This window comes from Artemia franciscana, chromosome 21 (genome assembly GCF_032884065.1).
Source record: "Artemia franciscana chromosome 21, ASM3288406v1, whole genome shotgun sequence".
Classification (NCBI taxonomy): Eukaryota; Metazoa; Arthropoda; class Branchiopoda; order Anostraca; family Artemiidae; genus Artemia; species Artemia franciscana.
The window spans coordinates 18,484,432-18,507,375 of NC_088883.1; the positions used below are offsets into that span (position 1 = coordinate 18,484,432).

General features: G+C 33.1%; 1 protein-coding gene across 1 annotated transcript in view; it reads right to left on the bottom strand.

Annotated features, from left to right (window-relative positions):
- Positions 1-22,944, bottom strand: part of LOC136040864 (angiotensin-converting enzyme-like) — a 93,307-nt gene that overhangs the window by 48,841 nt on the left and 21,522 nt on the right. The window contains exons 5-7 of the mRNA XM_065725248.1: positions 21,356-21,519; positions 15,984-16,120; positions 10,088-10,249 (exon numbers count right to left, since the gene is read on the bottom strand). Of these exons, the coding sequence (XP_065581320.1) occupies positions 10,088-10,249; positions 15,984-16,120; positions 21,356-21,519 (463 nt within the window). The remainder of the gene's footprint in view (positions 1-10,087; positions 10,250-15,983; positions 16,121-21,355; positions 21,520-22,944) is intronic.

The window sequence follows — 22,944 nt, forward strand, 5'->3', positions numbered from 1 at the left end:
TAATTCACTCAAAATGTAAACAATACTTCGAAATGGGTAAACCTTTGATAAGAATTTTGGAAAATAGTGAATAAGACGATGCCTTAAAATAAATAAATGAAAAAAAGTTTTTCTCAAACAAAAATAAAGATAGACATAAAAGCTTGAAACAAAAGAGGGAAGTGAAAAAACAGTGAGGGAAGGCTCCCGCCACCTCAACTCCCTGCTCTTAAAGATAAAGTCTACAAAATGCTTTACTGAAAGAATTTTAGAGTGCAACAGGCGGATTCAATTGATAAATGTAAGTAATACTGATACTTTTTTTGCCCTTTCCTTGTTCTAAGGGGCATATGGGACTATAAAGAAGCTGTCTTTCTTCATGTGCTCCTTTGTTTTTGCCTCTGGTATGTTTGCATTCCTCCATGGTATCGGATCAAAAGTTCTAGTTGTCAATCTTTTACAATTACGAGAAAATTTATTGGATATGCCTTTAGGGATGACATGAACGGTGGGCTTCTTCTCCCCTACCAAGAATTTTCCCCGGAAAATCCAACCCGCGAAATTTTTCAACGTAGAAAATTCCCCTCTTATACAAAACTGAGCAGCCACAGAGAAAGTAAAACAAACAAATATAACGAACAAATGAAGTGAATTTGGAGTATTCTACCAATATTGTGAAATACAGGCAGAATATGTGGTGAAGAATGTATATACCATTTATTTTTTACATCTTCATTTCATTTTTAATTTTTTCGTGTTTATGGGGGTTGATTCTTCATAGGGGAGTAAGATAAAGTTTACACTGGGGCTGTGGAGCTGTATGTGATATAAATTTCCAAGGCAAGCTCAGACATTTTGAAGTTTGTGAACGAAACATATATCTCAAAACTGGATTCGTTATCATGGGAGTTACAGCATGAACGGATAGCATAAAGGGAATCCAAAGGGAGGCAGCTTTTGAAGTTTAGAAAGTAATCAAGAGCTTTTAATTTTTAATCGGAGGATCCCCCTTTAAAGTTTCCTAAATAGCTTCTCCCGTTTCAAATGGGTGGGAAAAATATTTTCACACTTTTCTGGCTGATTTTCTGGACAACATTTTGAGAGGAAGCTATTTCTTTCTTCGGCATTGGAGTCTCCCTTGTCCTAAGTTTCAAACTGATTTCACACCAATCGAAAAAATTCTTTTTTTGTAAATTAAAACCCTTTGTACAAGGACTTTCGGTTGTAATTTTAAAACTGATTATAAAAAATTTCGTGGGTCATATCCATATTCTTATCCTCTCCCCCTTCCCACTGCAAAAATTTGATAATCTTTTCGACTAAAAAATAATCTCTATAAATTTCACGTCAACAGCCTCCCAAGATCAAACATGCCCCCCCCCCCTTTTTCCACAATAAATTACATCAGTAAAAAACTGACAGTTCGCATAATCTACGACCTTTATCTCGGGGGCTCTTTTATTTTTCATGTCTTTTATTCAATGCCAATTTTTTGATATTTTCAAATATTCTGAAAGAATAGGAACCTCAAACTGTTGGTCAAATGTACTAAGGTGTTACATACCTGAGTTTTCTTATGCAAAAGTACTTTTTTTTTTATTAATCTCTGATAATCAGTCACCATTTAAAATGCTTGGAATTTAGCAAGTGGCTGAGTTTGTTCTATGCAAAAGTAGTTTTCTATTAAATCTTGATACTCTGTCATCTAGTTAACCGACTTGAAATTTACAAAGTAGCTGACATTGTTCAATGAAAAAGTACTTTTGTATTAACTTCTGCTGCTCGGCCACCAACTAAAAGACGTGAAATTTACGAAGTAGCTGAGTTTGTTCTATGCAAAAGTGCTTACTAATTTTTGATGCTCGTCAGCAAGTGGTTAACTTTTTTATAAGTAAAAGGGCTTTTTTAGTAATTTTCGATACTCGGTTACAAACCAAAAGACTTGAAATTTACCAAGTAGTTTTGTTTATTCTAAGAAAAAGTGTCTTTTTATTAATGTTTGATACTCAGTCAAGAATTAAATGACTTTGAATTTACCAAATAGCGGAATTTGTCTTAAGCAAAATTGCTCATTTCTTAATTGTTGATACTCAATCACCAATTAAAATAATTGATATTTACTAAGTAGCTGAGTTTGTTCTATGCAAAAGTATTTTTTTATTAGTTCCTGATACTCAGTCAGCAATGAAACGACTTGGAATTTACCAAGTACCTGAGTTGGTTCTATGAAAAAGCAATTTTGTATTAATTTTTAATTCTCGGTTAGTAATCAAAAGATCGCAATTTACCAAGTAGGTGTGTTTGTTCCATGCCAAAGTGCTTTTTTATTAATTTTTGATACTCAGTCACCAATTAAATCACTTTGAATTTTCGACTAGCTGAGTTTGTTTTATGCAAAAGGGTTTTTTTCTTATTTTTTTTTTATTCTCAATCACCAATTAAAAGGCTTGGAATTTCCCAAATAGCTGGTCTTGTTTAATAAAAAGTAGCTTTTTGTTAATTCTCTATAATCAGTTACCATCTGAAATACTTGGAATTTAGCAAGTAGTTGAGCTCGTTCTAAGACAAATGGCTTTTTTTTATTAATTTTTGATACTCGGTTACCAATTAAAATGCTTAGTATTTACCAACCTGCTGAGTTTGTTCTATGAAAAAGTACTTTTTATTAATTTTTGATACTCGGTGACCAATCAAAAGACTTACAATTTACCAAGTAGCTGGGTTTTTCTATGTAAAAGTACTCCTCTATTGATTCTTCATACTCGGTCACCAATTAAAAATTCGAAATTTACCGCAGCTGAGTTTGTTCTATGCCAAAGGGCTTTCTTAGTTATTTTTGATACTCAGTCACAAATTAAATGACTTTGAATTTACAAAGTAGCTGAGTTTGTTCTATGCAAAAGTGCTTTTTCTTTATTTTTGACACCCAGTCACAATTAAAAGGCTTGAATTTACCAAGTAGTTGAATTTGTTCTATTCGAAAGTTGTTTTTTTTTTATTCTTGATACTCAGTCTCCAATTAAAAGACTTGAAATTACCAAGTAGTTTAGTTTGTTCTATGCAAAAGTCGTTTTTGCTATAAATTTTTCATACTCAGTAATCACTTAAAAGACCTTGAATATACCAAGTAGCTGAGTTTGCTCTATAAGAAAATGCTTTATTATTGATTTTTCATACTCAGTCATCAATTAGATGACTTTGATATTTACCAGGTAGCTAAGTTTGTCCTATAGAAAGTGATTTTTTCTTAATTTTGTATGCTCGGTCACCAATTAAAAAATTTGGAATTTACCAAGTAGCTGAGTTTGTTCTAAGAAAAAGAGCTTTTTATTAATTTTTGATACCCAGTCAAAATTAAATGATTCGGAATTTACCAATTAGCTGAGTTTGCTCTATGCAAAAGTATTTTTATTAATTCTTGATACTCAGTCACCAACTCAAGGACTTTCAATTTACAAAGTAGACAACTTTGTTTTATGTAAAAGTACTTTGTACGAATTTTTGATGCTCGGTCACCAATTAAAAGACTTGGAACCAATAACCTTTTAAAAGACCATGAATTTAGCAAGTAGCTAAGTTTGTTGTATGTAAAAGTACTTTTTATTCACTTTTGATAATCTTTCATCAATTAATAGACTTGAAATTTACAGAGTAGCTTAGTTTGTTCTATGAAAACACTTTTTTTTATTAATTTTTAGATTTTCAGTCCCAATTAAAGTACTTGGAATTTATCAAGTAGCTGAGTTTGCTCTATCCAAAAGTGAGGAGTGATTTTTTTTATTAATTTTTGATACTCAGTCACCAATTAAAGGAGTTGGAATTTACCAAGTAGCTGAGTTTGTTCTGTGCTAAAGTGATTTTTATTAATTTTTTAATACTCAGTCACCAATCCAAAGACTTTGAATTTACCAAGTAGCTGAGCTTCTTCTATGCAAAAGTGACGAGTGCTTTTTTTTAATTTTTGATACTCAGCCACCAATTAAAGGACTTGGAATTTACCAAGTAGCTGAGTTTGTTCTGTGCAAAAGCGATTTTTATTAATTTTTTAATACTCAGTCACCAATCCAAAGACCTTTGAATTTACCAAGTAGCTGAATTTGTCCTATGCAAAAGTGCTTTTATTAACTTTTGATAATCAGACACCAATTAAAAGACCTGGAATTTACAAAGTAGGTAAGTTTGTTCTATGCAAAAGTGCTTTTTTATGAATCTTTGATAGTCAGTGACCAACTAAACGACTAGGAATTTACCTAGTACCCTATTCTTTCTAACCATTAAATAAAAAAAACAAGTTTTTTCAACTGAAAGTAAGGAGTGACATCAAAACTTAAAACGCACAGAAATTACTTCGTATATGAAAGAGGCTGCTTCCTCATCAACGCCCCGCTCTTTACGCTAAAGTTTGACTCTTTCTCTCAATTCTTCTTTCTAAAACAGTAAAACACTTTAGCGTAAAGAGCGGGGCGTTGATGAGGAAGCAGCCTCTTTCATATACGAAGTAATTTCTGTGCGTTTTAAGTTTTGATGTCACTCCTTACTTTCAGTTGAAAAAACTTGTTTTTTTTATTTAATTTCTGAACGTTTTTGAATCAATGCATGTTTTGATTTTGGCTCTCCGCAGAGGAATAATCAAAACGAAATTTGCATATTTTTTTTTTGGCTCAATGGCTTTCTCATAATTTTGATCGAATGATTTTGAGAAAAAAAGAGCGGGGGACGAAGCCTAGTTGCCCCCCGATTTTTTGGTTAATTAAAAAGGCAACTAGAACTTTTAATTTTTTACGAATCTTTTTATTGGTAAAAGATTCACGTAACTTATAAATTAGCTTACGTAAAGAACTTTTGTATTCTAATGTTTTTATTACATATATGAGGGGATTCGCCCCATCGTCAGTACCTCGCTCTTTACACTAAAGCTTAAATTTTATCCCAATTCATTAAGAATGACCCCCTGAATCACAAAAGCCGTAGAATAAGTAGTTGAAATTACCGAAAATACTTTAGCGTAAAGAGCGAGGTATTAGAAGGAGGTGAGCCCCTCATATGGGTAATAATTTCTGTTTGTTTTAAGTTTTATTGCTGTTCCTTACTTCCAGCTGAAAAAGCTTTTTCACTTTTATTTTTTAATTGTTTTTTTTTTAAATAATGCTAGTAAATCCTGCTCTCCCTTCATGGAAATTTTCTTCTCCCATTACAAATTCTCGAAGGAAAGTTCCCCCAGCATATCCCCCTCTTCTCAACCCCTCCCCCAAACCAAAAAAATCCTCCTGAAAACGCCTGTATACTTCCCAATAACCATTACTATATGTAAGCACAGGTCAAAGTTTGTAACTTGTTGCCCCTCCCACGGGGACTGTGGGGGAGTAAGTCGTCCCCAAAGACATAGTTATAAGGTTTTTAGACTACGCTGAATAAAATGGCTATCTCAGAATTTTGATCCGTTGACTTTGGGAAAATAATTAGCGTGGGGGGGGCCTAGGTGCCCTCCAATTTTTTTGGTCACTTGAAAAGGGCACTAGAACTTTTCATTTCCGTTAGAATGAGCCCTCTTGCAACATTCTAGGACAACTGGGTCGATACGATCACCCCTGGGGAAAAAAAAAAACAAAAAAACAAATAAACACGCATCCGTGATCTGCCTTCTGGCAAAAAATGCAAAATTCCACATTTTTGTAGATAGGAGCTCGAAACTTCTACAGTAGGGTTCTCTGATACGCTGAACCTGATGGTGTGATTTTCGTTAAGATTCTATGACTTTTAGGGGGCGTTTCCCCCTATTTTCTAAAATAACGCAAATTTTCTCAGGCTCGTAACTTTTGATGGGTAAGACTAAACTTGATGAAACTTATATATTTAAAACCAGCATTAAAATGCGATCCTTTTTATGTAGCTATTGGTATCAAAATTCCATTTTTTAGAGTTTTGGTTACTATTGAGCCGGGTCGCTCCTTACTACAGTTCGTTACCACGAACTGTTTGAAAGGGGCCGTTTTATCAACTTTTGATAATCAGTCACCAATTAAAAGACCTGGAATTTAAAAAATAGCTGAGTTTGTTCCATGCAGAAGTGCTTTTCATTATTAAATTATACTCAGTCACCAATTAAAAGACTTGAAATTTACCAAGTAGCCGAGTTTGTTTACTAATTGAAAGACTTGACTTTTGATAATCTTGATTATTGACATTTGATAATCAGTCACCAATTAAAAGACTTGGAATTTAGCAAGTCGATGAGTATGTTCTTTGCAAAAGTGCTTTTTGTATTAATTCTTGATACTCATTCATCAATTAAAAGACGTAGAATTGTTCTAGTAGTTGAGTTTTTTCTAAGCAAAATTCCTTCTTATATAAATTTTTGATCCTCAGTCACCAATTAAAAGACCTTAATTTTACCAAAGCTGAGTTTGTCCTATGCAAAAGTGCTTTTATTAACTTTAAATGCTCAGTCACTAATTGAAAGGCCTAGAATTTACAAAGTAGCTGAGTTTGTTCTCTGCAACAGTGCTTTTTTATTAATCCTTGATACGCAGTCACCAATTAAAAGGCTTAGAATTTACCTAGTAGCTAAGTTTGTTGTTTGCAAAAGTTCCTTCTTATTAATTTTTGATATTCGGTCACCAATTTAAAGACTTAAAATTTACCAAGTAGCTGAGTTTATTCTATGAAAAAGTAATTTTGTATTAATTTTTGATGATCAGTCACCATTTAAAAGACTTGGAAACAATCACCAATTATAAGACCTTGAATTTACCCAGTAGCTGAGTTTGTTCTACGTAAAAGTGCTTTTCACCAACTTTTGATACTCAGTCGTCGATTAAAAAACTTTGAGTTTTTGGAGTAGATGAGCTTGTTCTATGTTAAAGCGCTTTTTTTATAATTTTAATTTTCAGTCGCCAATTAAAAGACTTTTACCAAGAAGCTGAAATTTTTCTATTAGAAACTTAAAAGTGTTTTTTAATTTATTTTTGATCCTCAGTAACCAATTAAAATACTTGGAATTTACCAAGTAGCTGAGTTTGATCTATCCAAAAGTGCTTATTTTTATAAATTTTTGATACTCAGTTACCAATTAAAAGCTTTTGAATTTGCCAAGTAGCGGAGTTTGTTCTATCTAAAAGTGCTTTTTTAAATTAATTTTTGATAGTTAGTCACCAACTAAAAGACTTGAAATTTACCAGGTACCTGAGATTATTCTATGGAAAAGTGCTTTTTCTTATTAATCATTGGTGCTCTGTCAGCAATTAAAAGACTTGGAGTTTTCCAAGTAGCTGAGTTTGTTCTATACAAAAAATACTTTTTTTTTTTAATTTTTGATACTCATTCACCAAATAAAATGACTTATAATTTACCAAGTGCACGAGCTTTCTCAATGAAAAAAATGATTTTTATTAATTTTTGGTGCTCTGTCAGCAATTAAAAGACTTGGAGTTTATCCAAATAGCCGAGTTTGTTTTATGCAAAAGGGCTTTTTTTTATTAATTTTTAATACTAAGGGTACACATCTTGATTCAAGCTATTTTCTAACATACAACATCATCGAAGTTAAAAAATTCTAGGTGGTATAACGCAAAAGTGCTTTTTTTTATTAATGTTTGATGGTCAGTTATCAATCAAAAGACATGGAATTTACCACGTAGCTTAGTTTATTCAATGAAAAAGTGCTTTATTATTAATTTTTGATACTCAATCACCAATTGAAAGAATTGAAATTTACCAAGTAGTTGAGTTTTTTTATTCAAATCTATTTATTAGTTTTTGATACTTTCAATACACCAATTAAATGACTTGGAATTTACCAACTAGGTGAATTTGTTCCGTGCAAAATTACTTTTATACTAATTACTTATTAATTCTTTATTAATAATTACTTTATTAATTCTTGATATTCAGTCACCAATTACAAGATTCGGAATTTATCAAGTAGCTGAGTTTGTTCATTGTAAAGGTAATTTGTTCTACGTAGAAGTGCTTTTATTATTTTTTGATACTGTCACCAATTAAAAGACTTAGAATTTACCAAGTAGCTGAGTTTGCTCAAAAGTGTTTTTTGTATTAATTTTTGATACAGTTTGAATCTGTTTCAAAACTCTACTGTTCAAAACATTAAAAACTTTACTGTAAAGAGCGGGGCGTTGAGGAGTGGACATCCTTTTTCATATACGGGATGATTTCTATTTGTTTTAAGTTTAATATCGCTCCTTGCTTTCATTGAAAAAAACTTGTTTTTTTTTAATGTCAGGAAGGTTCACATCTTATTTCCACATTGCCCAAGCTCAAGAGAACTCCAATGCATAAACAGAAAAACTTAGTGAATGAACGAGTACCTATTAAAATGGGCCGAAACTTTTTAATAATCTGCCCCTAATCAAGCCAAAATTGTAACAAAAAGAGATGTCAACAAATAAAAGTGGGACTACCATCCCCTTCAATAGTCTTAAGGATGGGGTTTCATTTGTACTTTGCTGAAAACCAATTTGCATTTCAAAAATTTTTGTTTTGTCTAGCATTAACAAAAACAAAGAAAATACTAATGCTAGCCAATTTAACAAATAAGAGATACTAAAAATAAAACTGAGGCCACCAGTATTTACATTTGTCAAAACGTCAAAAATAAAAATAATAAAATACAAAACCAATCTCACTGAACAGGAAAGAAAACTAATTTCTTAGAATTAATACGGTTGTAACTTTCAATTTAATTTTATAATGTAAAAAGGATGTTTTTTCAAGAAGTTTATCTCTTATTTTTACGAGTATAGAAATCAGATAATTAAAATAACATTTTCAACGAATATTGGCCATTTTGAAACAGTGTCTCCATTTTGCTGAGGCAGCAATTTGAAATGGTGAATTAATTAATAATGATTTAATTGGTTTTCTATGGGTCCGAAAAGAATACTTTTGAAAGAGAAAAATGTTTATAAAAATTTACTACATTTTCGACTGCTTAAAATAGATTGCTGGTTTAAAATATGTAATATATAAAAAAGAATTCCCACCAGTGTTAGCAATTGTTGTTTTCTGATCAATTTTCTCAATGCAATTTTCTTGCTATATTATTTTTCTGCTGCTTTAGCTTTAATGTTTCAACGTAAGAGGTCAATTTGTTATCATTCGATAGCTTAAAGTCAGCTTTATCCATTTACCGAATTAAATTCTTAAAATTCTCTTTATGTTTCTTGGATTGGAAAATTCATTTAGAACTGACAGAAAACTGAAGAAAAAAAAATCTTTTTTCTGCTTTTTAAAGTAGGTTTAAGTCGTTTTTAAAGACAAAACACTAATCGATAACGTGTTTCTGGCTCGGTGAATATAGATCCGTCAATTTTTGCTTTCTTTTATTTATGCATACCAATTTAGTTCGTTTTAATTTTGAGGTAGTATATGAATTTATGTTTGCTCCTTCTAGGTTTCAATTTACTTCACTTTTCTTTTATAATTCATTTTAGAAAGGTTAGTTTTTAATCAATACTAGCAAAGGAACCGGCTCATTTGCCTTGTTATGATATGACCCTCGGGCACGTGGGCCTCGCAAAAGTCCCCACAAGGGATACTCTTCCTTTTTGTCGCCACTCTCAGTTCACTTTGCTCGGTATTTATTTCTTTTTTTTCTTTTCCTGGTATGGTCGAACGCTTCTGATTTTGACATATTTTGACCACTTGATGTGAAGAAAATATAATTTGAAATCGTTTTCCCTAGGGCAAATCTCATGAAACTTGACTGTAAAGCAACTTGTCATCAGTTTTTGAATTTTCAGAGGTTTTTCTAGTTTTCTTTGATTTTTACTAAAGTTTTTGTTAGTAGGCAGTATCAAATTAATGTTATTTTTGAGTGTTTAGTATTTACTAACTTTTTAAACTAGAATTTACTAGTATCATTTACAGATAGGTATACTCATAGATAGGTCTGATCATCAAAAATTTGTGAGCAGAATCTTGGCTAGTTTCACATTAAAATCGAGTTTTCCCAAAGTAAACAGAAAGTTTTTTCTTTGTCACTAAAGATCCAGAATGTGTAAAAAACGGCAACCCTTTAGCTCTTTCAATCTCTTGGTTTGAAGCAAAACTTTGTCTTTACAATAAACTTGAAAAAAAAATAAAAACATACCGCTTCCAATTTAATCTTGTCTAGTGCGGCGACTCCAAGAACGCTCTTCAATTTGAATTGTCTTTTCAAGGTTTCATTTTTGAAGTTTTCATAGTCAAATTCGGTTATGAAATTGTCCCAAGTATGTTTCTCATATGCTGAAAATTCAAGTGAAGCCTCAATCTAAAAATAGAAAATATATCGCTACTTATAACACTTATTTATGATTCAACAGTTAAAACACAAAGCAACTAGGCTAGATTCACATTCGTCGCGTCTTTTGTTTGTTAAGATATTGGAGAAAAAAAACAACAAGAAAGTATTGCTAAAACATTAGTACTCTATAACAATTGCTGTATGTCTTACCATGATTACCTTTATTATTAATTTTTTTTATGGCTTTGTTTCTTTTTTTTCCACCAGATTTTTCTTCTCGCAATGTAACAAGGCTGCTGATTCGGTACAAACAGCCTTGTTCCCGAGTCTTATAGTAATATTGTTCCCTTTGTTAATCTTGACCCCTTGAATATTACTGATTGAACACCACAACAGATTCCTTTCTTTCTGATGTTTGCCCAGTGGTACGTTTTGGCTGACTTACACGTTCTAATTGTGAGAAATTCTCTTCTTTAGGCTGCGAAGAGGATGCTCTCCGGGTAACACCTCTAAGCACAATCTTGAAGCCCAGAACAAATGCTTTCAAATTTGCGGGATTATTGTGTAAAATTTGATGAAAATTTGAGCGAAAAAATATAAAAAGAGAGTTTTTGTTTTCTGCAATTTGATGATTAAAATCTGCTTGAATTACATTAACCCTAGAAGGGCAACCATTCGTAAATTTTACGACACCAAAATACGTTTTTACAGTTACCATGGAAACGGATGCATTGCGCGAGCTCACCTCCCGCAAACACTAATATTATGATCAATCAGTTCTTGTACCGTCACCAAGTGTTCATTATCTGAACTAGTTGGGAAGATATTAAGGGTGAATAGTAAAAGTTATGAAAGCTAACCATCTACGCAACTTTATCACCTGTTCAGGAAAACTGATTTTTTTTTTTTTGAAACTATGTAATTACTAAGCTCCTTCAAACTATAAGGTCAGGTTAGTTTTCTAACGTTGTTTACAAGCTTTGTAGTATATTTTGTCTGGTATAGCATATAAAAAGGGTGAACTTGGCTATTTTCTGATTTATACCATTTGTCCCCCTAACTGGGAAACAGAAATGTTGCGCTTGACAAGTTTACATCCATTTCATTTGCAGCAAAGCTACTGAAGCAAACGTATTGACTGACGACAGTTGGGACTGTACAAAAAAAAAAAAAAAAAAAAAAAAAAAAAAAAAAAAAAAAAAAACAATAGGGATGCTCCAGAGGAGCTACTTGTGAGACCAAAAAAATTGGAGGACACCTAGGCCCCCTCCCACGCTCATTTTTTTCAAGTCAACGGATAAAAATTTTAAGATATCCATTTTGTTCTGCATAGTCGAAAACCATAATAACTATGTCTTTAGGGGTGAACTACTCCCCCACAGTCCCTGGGGGAGGGGCTGTAAGTTACAAACTTAGACCAGTGTTTACATACAGTAATGGTTATTGGGAAGTGTACAGATGTTTTCAGGGGCATTTTTTTGGTTTGGGGGGGATGAGTTGAGGGGAGGGGCTATGTGGGAGGATCTTTCCTTGGAGGAATATGTAATGGCGGAAGAGAAATTCAATAAAAAGGGCGCAGGTTTTCCTCGCATTAGGCATACTATAAAAAAAAACAATGAAAAAATAAACACGAAAAGTTTTTTCAATTGAAAGTAAGGAATAGCATTAAAACTGAAAACGAAGAGAGATTATTACGCATATGAGGGGTTCTAAAAATACTTTAGCATAAAGAGCGAGGTATTTAGGAGGAGATAAATACCTCGCTCTTTATGCTAAAGTATTTTTAGTAATTTCATCTATTTATTCTACGGACTTTCTGATTCAGGGGTCATTCTTAAAGAATTGGGACAAAACTTAAGATTTAGTGTAAAGAGCGAGGTATTAACGACGGGACAAACCCCCTCATATACATAATAAAAATGTAAGAATATAAAAGTTTGGTACGTAAGCTAATTCTGAAGTTACGTGTATTTTTTACTAATAAAAACGTTCGTCAAAAATTAAAAGTTCTAGTTGCCTTTTTAAGTAACCGAAAAATTGGAGAGCAACTAGGCCTCCTTCCCTGCCTCTTAGTTCTCAAAATCGTTTGATCAAAACTAAGACAAAGCCATTTAGCCAAAAAAAGAATTAATATGCATATTTCATTTTCATTTATGTATGGAGAGCCACATTCAAACATACATTAACTCAAAAATATTCAGAAATTAAATTATTAAAACTATTTTTCTTAGCTGGAAGTAAGGAGCAACATTAAAACTTAAAACGAACAGAAATTACTCCGTTCATGAAAGGGGATGTTCCATTCTCAACGCCCCGCTCTTTACGCTAAGGTTTTTTACTGTTTCATAAAGTAGAATTGAGAGAAAGAGTCAAACTTTAGCGTAAATAAAGTAGAATTGAGAGAAAGAGCCAAACTTTAGCGCAAATAAAGTAGAATTGAGAGAAAGAGTCAAAGTTTAGCGTCAATAGCGGGGCGTTGAGAACGGAACAGCCCCTTTCATACACGGAGTAATTTCTGTTCGTTTTAAGTTTTAATGTTGCTCCTTACTTTCAGTTAAAAAAATTAGTTTTTTTTATTTAATATAGTTCAATGTCAACCTTGGAAGACCAACAGGTAGCTCATATGCATGTTTTGTGGACTGATAAACATCGAGTGTGTCAACAGTTATGTCATCTTCTCCTTCAATATCTCCAAACCTATTGGAGAACCACATTCACGAAAAGCTTTCGTGAATGTTGTGATCAAAGAGTTGACACATCTGTTAGTCACTCGTTTAGAAACCTCAACTTTGCAGCACTCGATCAGACTCCTTATCTGTCAAACAACGGAATTGACAGGTGAAATACGTTTAATGATGTCTGTGGAAGGGATAAAAGCGACCTGTAGCCTTTGCCCAGTGTGCATTCGTGGAATGACTATCAATTTTTGCAACCACTGCATAAAGCCGTTCTATGGTGAACACCATGTGAGGTCATGCATATCATGTGACTTGAAGAAATGACACCAATCTCTTGTGCTGTCTAAGACAGTATTTGGAGAATTGTTTTAGACGATCCTGATTACTTTTAAAATACATTTAAATGATGAGTTTTTGAAGTCAACGTTTCTTCAAGAAGTAATTTTTATGAAAGCTTACCATCTACGTAACTTTTAGGGAAGCTTACCTATCTAGGGCTAAGTTACATTTGTGACGTATTTTCACAAACCGACTATATTACTCCTTATAAGCATGTCAGAGAATGAAGCTTAATATCTCTGCTTTTTAAACCTCGCTGGTTCTCATGTACTCCAATGTGAAATATCAAGGTCGTAAGACGAACGAAATGCTTTTGAGCCACAAGATTTTTTGCAATTAGCCTTAGCAATTTAATTTTTCTGGGATTGAGCTGTGAATCCTACCTACTGATTAAATCGTAATTCATTCATAAAGAGCGCCATGGGCTTTGATCAATTAAAGAAACCGCGTGGACACTGAAATCGTCCTAGAAGCCACTGAATCATTGCAAACATTTTGTTAAAAATTGTTCTCATGGTAAAAAAAAAGTTGTTATATGCACTATATCGATGGACGAGATTTATTTTTCAATATTTAGTTTAATCTAAGCAACGTTACAAGGAGATTCGTGTCATGTCTAAAACAAATCGCAACTAATTTGTTGTGGCCAAAATGCTAAAACTAAAACAAGCATTTTATGTTCCTCATCGATAAATGTCTATATTCTTCATAATTACTTGCTCTTTTACCTAAGACTTATTATTTAGAAAATAAATCGTCCAACTACTCAGAGCACCCAATCAGCCTTTTAACGTGCTTAAACAGAATATGTTTTAAACTTTAAATATTTTTTGAAAAATAGTTCTAGAAATACCAATTGTCTTTGCCGTCAGTTTCACAAGATTAGATACGGCAGGGCTAAGCATTTTATTTGAGAAAGTCTAAGCTATTGCAGTTAACCCAGGGAATTTGCTGATGACAAAAATGAGATAGAAAAGCTAACTTCTCTTTCAAAGTCTTCTCTATACTTGGTTTGTTTCCCTTCGTCCATCCTAGCATGGGATGAGAAAAAAATATGTGCAACAAATAACAAACCAGCCCTAAAAATAACACCACTTGTACTTAAATGGTACCCTATACATAATAAAATACTAAACGTAATTTTTAACATGGAGATTAAGGTCCTCCTGATCTAAAATTTGAAGTGCAAATGTATAGAATATACATTTACAAATGTACTGAAAATATATAAAATGTATCTTTGTCAAATGTAATATATATAATATATAATATATATATATATATATATATATATATATATATATATATATATATATATATATATATATATATATATATATATATATATATATATATATATATATATATATATATATATATATATATATATATATATATATATATATATATACATTGTAATGATTGCCCTTGAGCTTTGTTGATGGTGATTGCTAATCAAACATTCCCCGTCGTCATTTATATATCCCCCTGTGCCCCCAGTGTCCCCGTTGTAGTTGCGTCCCTGTGTCCCAGTCGTCATTTATATTCCCTGTGTCCCGGTCGTCATTTGTGTCCCGGTGTTCCGGTCTGTAATTTCTCTTTGAGTGTCCTGGTCGTCATTTATATTCCCTGTGTCCTGGTCGTCAGTTGTGTCCCGGTTGTCCATGGGAAAAACAATCCGTATTCAGATCTATACCTGATTATTCTAATGATTGCCCTTGAGCATTGTTGATGATGATTGCTAATCGAACATTCCCAGTGTCCCGGTCGTCATTTATATATCCCCCTGTGCTCCCCAGCGTCCCCGTTGTAGTTGTGCCCCTGTGTCCCGGTCGTCATTTATATTCCCTGTTTCCCGGTTGTTATTTGTGACCCGGTGTCCCAGTCTGTAATTTCTCTTTGAGTGTCCCGGTCGTCATTAGATTCCCTGTGTCTCTGTGTCCCGGTCGACATTTGTGTCCCGGTATATATATATATATATATATATATATATATATATATATATATATATATTTATATATATATATATATATCTTTATTACTTCTTTGTATCAAATACAAATCGAGAGAGAAAGATATAGAGTGAGGCATGGGAAGGGGCAGAGGGAGACCGACAGAAAAAGAGGTAAAATGAGAGATAGACGGGGAGAGAGTGTGGTAAAAGGAAAAAGCGACGGAGAAACAGATTGAGAGAAGGACAGGGATAGACACCATAACTAAGGGTGAGGAATAGGTACAGGTCACTAATTTTTAAAACAATTTATAAAGGCAATACAACGATAGGTGAATGACATTAACAAAATAAAGCACTGTTACTGTCAAAGAGGCTAATGAGCCGGACTGTCATTCAACAGAGCTGCGAAGCACAAAAATGATTTGGGTATAGATATATTCAACAATAACTTGACAAAATGCAAGTAAATAATCTTAATACTTTTTATAGAGTGCAAATAAGAAATATTGCCCAAAGAAATACGAGATTTTGCAATTAGCTTTTTATACACATAATCCAATATATAACAGGGTTATTTCGTTTTAGTTTAAATTATCCAATCTGATCAGCCTTAATTTAACCATTTACTAAATAATTTTAGTTTAAATTAATTTGTCTAATTTGGTCCCATGTAGATCTGAAAGCTATATGCCCAAAAAAGATCATTCAAATTTGCAACTATAAGTCCTTCTGGAGTGCTTTGTAGCAACTTAAGCTTCAAATGTAAGGGATGAGTGGCAAGTTCACTTACGGATAACTGCTCATTGTCACTATTGATATCCGTGTTATAATTCCAATCTGCCTTTCCCGCACTGCTGCACTTGTCATTCATTTCACTTTCGTATGTTCCAGCCATGTATTCTCGAGCGATATCTTCATAATCACACTCTAAAAGTTATAATTAAGTATATTTTATGTATTGTATCCAATATTTGAGACATATTGAAACTACAAAAGACTTCTTTAAGTCATAAATACGGAGTAACAAGATATTATTTTTAGTTATTGTTAAAGTTTTCGCCACCTCTTGGCACTTACATTTAAATTTTCACGAAATCTTTATATTAAGATTATTTCCCAGTGTACTACCGCTACTTCTAGTAACAACTCACCGCAGAACCAAGACACCTTTGGCCGACACAGCTATTCACCCTCCTCCTTCATCTCAATCTATTCAAAGCCTTCCTCTTAGTACTTTCCAGGAAGTTCCAATTTCCCTTAAATCTTTTCTCACCAAGTCACCTAGCCCAACCAAAGACGACCTGCTTTTCGTTCAGCCCTAGAAAGTTGGCCGAAAACAAAACCTTTTGTAATTTCCCATCCTTCATCTGCAGAACGTTTCCAAGCCATCTCAACATTTCTCTCATTATAACCCAAGATATCGGGATTGAACCACACTTTTCGTACAGTCTACGGTTTGATATGCGGTCAGCCAGTCGGGTACCCAAAACAATAAGTAGGCATTGTCTCTGGAAAACATCTAGCAAATCTTCTTCCGTTTTTTGGAGCGCCCATGCTTTGGAACCATATTTGACCACTGTCATCACTGTAGCTTCCAATATTCTAATCTTGGTTTGTAGACTGATCTTCAACTCCTTTCAAAAATTTTTCCATTGCGCAAAAACACCCTAGGTCTTGGCTATTCTACTTTTAAAATCTTCACTGCATTCACCGTCTTTACTAATAATACTACCAAGGTAAGTGAAGCTGTCTACTTGATTGATCTCTTTTGGTTAAGCAACGTCACCTTTTCATCTTCATCTATTCCTAGCCTTAGCTACTTAGTCTTCTTAACTTAATTTTGAAACCTATTCTAGCACACTGAACTCACAAACCGTATAAAAGTTTTAATACAAAACCAGCTACTAACCCCAGTTCCTACCCTAGCTCTAACTAGTACCTCCATAATTGCCACACCTTCTCTTTTCCCCTATCTCATACAGCATTATTCTCGTACATAGCCCTTATACAGTGTTATTCTCGTACATTGCACTAATTTACTTTAATGTATATATCTGGTATATCATACAAGGATATGAGGTTCGTTAAAGCTCTTCTGTCATCTGAATCAATTACTTTCTCATAATCTGTAAAACTGAGGAATAAAGGGGTTTGATGATACAGGAACTTCTTCATTATTAGTCTAAGAGAATAATTCGGTCAACATATCCTCCACCCTTCCTAAAACAGCACTCTTCTTGTCTTAAAACTTTTTTTCTACAATATCTCTAAATCTAAAAATATCATCATACTAAGTAATTTGCTACTTAAAGAAACAGACTACTGCCTCTAAAATTATCACACTCACTCCTATCACCTTTCTTATACACGGGTTTAATTAGAGATCTTTACTACGCACTTCCCCTTTAAAAAATTTTTCATTCATAATCTTCATTAACTTATTTCTAACATCATAACCACCAATTTATTAGATTCATTTATTACATTATCAGCACCTGGGGCCTCTTTACTTTTTAATCTTTTTAGTACCACTATTAATTAATTCTCACAATAAGTCTTCCTTCACATCAAAGGTGTCACGAATTGTTCAAAAATTACATTCATCATCTTCATTAACTCAAACCACAATTTTTAAGAAACTCATTTACCACATTATCAGCACCTGCGGCTTTACTATTTTTCAGTCTTTTTAATACTGTTATCAATTCTAACTCACAAAATAAATCTTCCTAGAGATCCAAGGTGTAATCAACTTTTCCATTTTTCTATAAATCTTTTCTTTTAACTCTATCCCGACTTAGCACATTCTCAAAGTGTTCTGCTCCTCTCGCCTTAATCTCTCTTTGTTCATCTCTCTTTGTTGTGCCCATGTGGAGTAGTCCAGATTGACTACTCCTTCTCAATTAATTAACATGTTAGTGCAGTATTTCACTATTATGCCGTCTAGCTGCATCTTCCAGATCCTGGGCAGTTGCATCCATGGCCTCTACTGAAAACCTGCTCAGATCAATTTCTAGTGCTTGCAACACATTTTTTACACTTCTCTTACTTTCATATCATTTGTTACTCAGATAATTCTTGTAAAATCTCTTCCTTCTCACTGTTAAATATAGAGTATTTTCACTTATATTCCTAGCTGCGTCCCTAGTTTTCTTCCCTAAGAGAATTTCAGTAACTTCACAATTTATTTTCCTAAAATAATTCCATCCATATTCTACATTGTCAAATTTTAACTCTCCAGTTTAGTATTCAGCTGCTCCTGGAAATTTTCTCTCAAATTCCCATCCTCAGTTTACTAACTCCCGGAAAGTAGTAATACTTCCGAAATCTCAGCTTTGAATTAATCCTAGATACTAATATATGGTGATTTATCTTTTAGGATCGATAACAATACTCACATGTACACATGTATATGTGTATATGTGCATGGATGTTTCATGTATTTAGACGAATATACCGTATATTGTGAATACTTGTACCATATATTGTTTTAATGCCATAAGAAACAATGACTGTTTTTTTTCTTGTAAGTAAATTAGAAAGAAAACACTCGTAAGGTTCCCTTCAGCATTCCATAATCCATGTGCGATTTTTGACGTGATCTATTTGCGAGGGATAAAGGCCTGAACTGCATACGGTCTTGTCCAAACAAAGAAAGTGCTGTCAAAAACGTCCGGGCTTTTTACGCTCCTGTTCTTTACAAATATATTTCTAGTTTACACTTTACCCCTTCTCATGAAATCTTGGTTTCTTTCAATTCATTTCTTATGACTTTTTCATATCCCATTTGGAGAGAATATGATTTCCATTTAGTCCTGGACGAATTGGCAAAAAAGGACAAACTGCGACAATTATGTATTCTTTGTTTTTGAATTGTGGCCTAAACATCTTAACCTTTGTTTCATTATAGCGCCGGATTGCATGAGTGAAGCACATATTCGTGTATTTTATTGACTGATATACCGTCAGTCACTACACTTAGCTATCAGATATGATTCTTGGTTTTTATCAATGTTACAGATGGTTAAATTATCAATGGATCTAAATCTCAACGGTTACTAATGAAGTTAACTACAATTTCAAACAGGTCGCTGTAACAAGCAGTAATAAGTAGCGATCTGTGCCAGCAGTAACTGAGACTATAAGAAAACAAATTTTGATGAAAGTGCGGGCACGAAAAGAATTGCTTTTTCATAATGATTCGAAAAGTGTAAAATCTGTAAATTTTAAATTTGCATATACTAGTAAAATCCATAAGGTTGCAATTTGCTTATACAAGTTATGAGCCTGAGAAAAATTGAATATTTTTTGGAGAAAGTAGAAAATGACCCCCAAATTAACAGAGATTTAGATGGGTTTACCATACCAGCGAATTATAAAACTCGATAGAAGAATTGTTCAGGGATAAAGAGATTATCTTATCCACGGTGCTACGAAATTTCACATATTTTCAGAGAACAATGGTCAAGCATGTGTATTTTGTAGGTGTGCATCATATCAGACAGTTTTTCAGACAGAATTCAGACAGAATTTTCGGCCACACCAGGGCAAAGATATTTTTGAAAAAACTTCTGAAATAATTAACTAGTATATGAGCCCCTGTTTTGAAACGGTATTCAATGTTGAGCGGTTGAATGGGGTGGGGCAGCAGCTCTTCCTGATATTTAGCATAACAATGAATATGGAATTAAGAAGGATAATTAAATTATAGATAAGTTATTTTTTCAAACGAAGTTAAATAACTTCAATAAAACATTCAACTGACTTCGATTTTACTGTGTAAGAGGGAGATTTCTCTCCCTACTTCGTCGCTCTTGTTATTAAAACTTCATCTTTTTACTAATATGTCAATAAAAAATGCTCTTGCAGACGAGCAAAGGGATAAGCTTTTTCACAATCCCTCGAGAACGGAGGGGTTTCTTTCTATGCAAATTTGCTGTAAATCGTACAAGTTTCAGTCAAAGCGTTTTGAAAGGTAATGGGTGACTGAAACACTTGCAATTACAATTGGCTTTTACGCAATATACAATTACTTTTTGGCTGCCCTCCAATCACTTTGACTCAAAAAAGGAACTAGAACATTTGACTTCCATCAAATGAGCCTATTCCGGAGTTTTTACAGCCATCCTTTTCTTAAAAAACTTTTATATTAAAAACCTTGAAAACCTTTTAATATTTGCTTAAATCACAAAAGCTTAGTAAAGCTTAAACAAAAGCATAGAAGGGTGAGAGGATACTGGGTGACACTCAACCTATTGCTACCTATGCTCAAACTACCCGCAGTAGCATTTTATTGGGAGGGAGGGGGTCTCATTCATTAATTTTAAATAATCTGCTTAGTCTATAGAAAAACGAATAAGAAGAATAAGTATATATGTTTTCTTTTCCTACATGTCTGAGGAAAAAGTACATTCTGACCTTAAGTAACTGATAAAGGAAAAATATATTTTCCGAAACGATAATAAGTTTCAAAAATTTTCAAGTGACACGGATTTGAAAAAGCTAACTGTTAATCCAATTCAACTTCACAGTAATTTCAATTGCTGGAAGCAAAACTGGGGAATTTCTAAACAAGTCAAAAGTATCTTGAAAATATTGGTTAAAAAAAAGGAAAAAAAGTATAGCATTTAGATCTTGAGGGCAAAAATCCCTTCTACAGAGACTTATAATATCACATCTTGAAATCTAGAGGGAAGACCTTTTATAATCCTTAGGCGTTGATGTGTTCCTTCTTTCCTCGAGGAGTCGTTACATAGAATCTTTATTGTCTCAAAGGTTTCCACCCCATCTCTGTCACTGAAAAGATCATCAGTTTTACAAAATTCAGCATTCTTCGTTCTAATTTTTTTTTTGTCTTTTTAGTTTAAGCCACCTTCCAATCTCTTCTAAAAATCCAAGATTCTGCCCTGCCTGTCCTAATTATCTGTGTCAAAGTTTTGAAAAAAAAACAATTTTTTAAAGTATTTTACTAGCTCATTCTTAACAAGTTAGTTCTTACACCTTGATTTTGCTTCCAAATAATGCAGACTACAACAAAAATCCTACTACCTGTTATGTGTAGACACTACTAATGTGTATTAAATCTTGTTACATTTTTGTGCAAAAAAAAAAACAAAAACAAAGAAACAAATTCGAAGCTTTCTATACATAGCCTCTACCTACCCCATCCAATACAACGTTCATCATTTGCTTCATTTATCTCTTCTAGGTATTTGTGTAAGGGTGCAAAGTATTTCAGCAGAGACGCAGCTGACATTGTACCATTGCCAATCATGTCCTGAAGAGCTTCATTCCAAGGTTGAGACATACCTTTTTGCATCATTATTCTGAACAAAAAAAAAATGAATCACTAAAAAGCCAAAAATTGCATTTACCCTCTTCCAGTTGCACATTTCTCATAATGCGAATACTCAGTTTATTATTGACCAAATTAGGCTATTAAGCTATAAATCTAATTCTGTTGTCTTGAAACAAATTATGTAATACTTTATTATATCGTATGAAATATTTATTGTAATATGAATTAACCAGTAAAAAGAAATTATTCTTCGGAAAATAATGAACTTCTAAACCATGTGTTCAAAAAAGAAATGGAATATTAAAATGATATAAAAAACCTCTTATCTATTATGAGCTACGGAAAATGCAAAATTAGTATACATGTTTTGTGAAAGAGCCCCGAACCCCAATCCCGGTGCAGGATATGCAATCACCTTACACCATATTTGAATTAAGATTATTTGGGGATGATTTTCAGGATTGTTAATTCCTTACTATTCAGTGTTATTTAAGTCATTTCGATAGTATAAATGCAAGTCACTGATAACTTGGTTGAGAAATAAAAACCTTAATATTGGTTACCAGCTTAATCAGCAATCATGGTAAAATAGTAGCTAAATCGTTAAATTTTCTCTTCCATTCTTATCGTGATCAAAACTGCTGAAATCTCTTCAGTTCAGGAAGCCCAAAACTCGACCTTGACACCCTTTCCAAATATCGTATATTGAGACATATTATGCATAGTGTGTCGAGTCGGGATCACGAAAGGACTGTTTACCGACTGGTATTTGTTAATTATCTTCCATTAGCTAAATCATTGTGCATGATCCGTAAAAATTATTGGTAACGACATTATTCAATGTATGTGTTTGAATATCAGTTCTAATTTTAATAGATAATTGTTTGAAAGTAAGGTTAACTGATTAAATGTCTTTCCTCTCCTGGTCTCGTGGTACTGTAATTTGTTGAAAATAAAATTATGCAAAAATTAATTACTTGCAAACCTGAGAGCCTTCAACCATGTTTTAAAGCAGTAATTCCTCCTTAATCTAGTCTCAAATACAAAAACGAAGTGTGTCCAATTTGAATAGAGACCATTCGCAGACCAAAAAGGAATATTGACATCAACTTCATAGATTTACTTGATCGATTGGATTAGTCAGCTTCAAATTTTAGGTAATTTTTTTTTTTTTTTTTTTTTATTTTTTTTTTCACGTCAACAACAGTTTTAATCAAGGACTAGATTTAGCTACACCTCTAGCCGAAAGTCCCCGTAAAGGGGTGCAGCAGCGTTGACCCCATGGGCTGTAGATCTGACTTTAGCCCTCTCTCCCTAATGATATACTAAAGGTCCTGGCTACTAAACTCTACAAAATATAAATGAGATCCAATAAGCCTTCTTTACCTCTACGTATACTGAAATTGAATTTCTTCTCTCACAGAAATTGGATTGATTACGAAAATTCGAGACC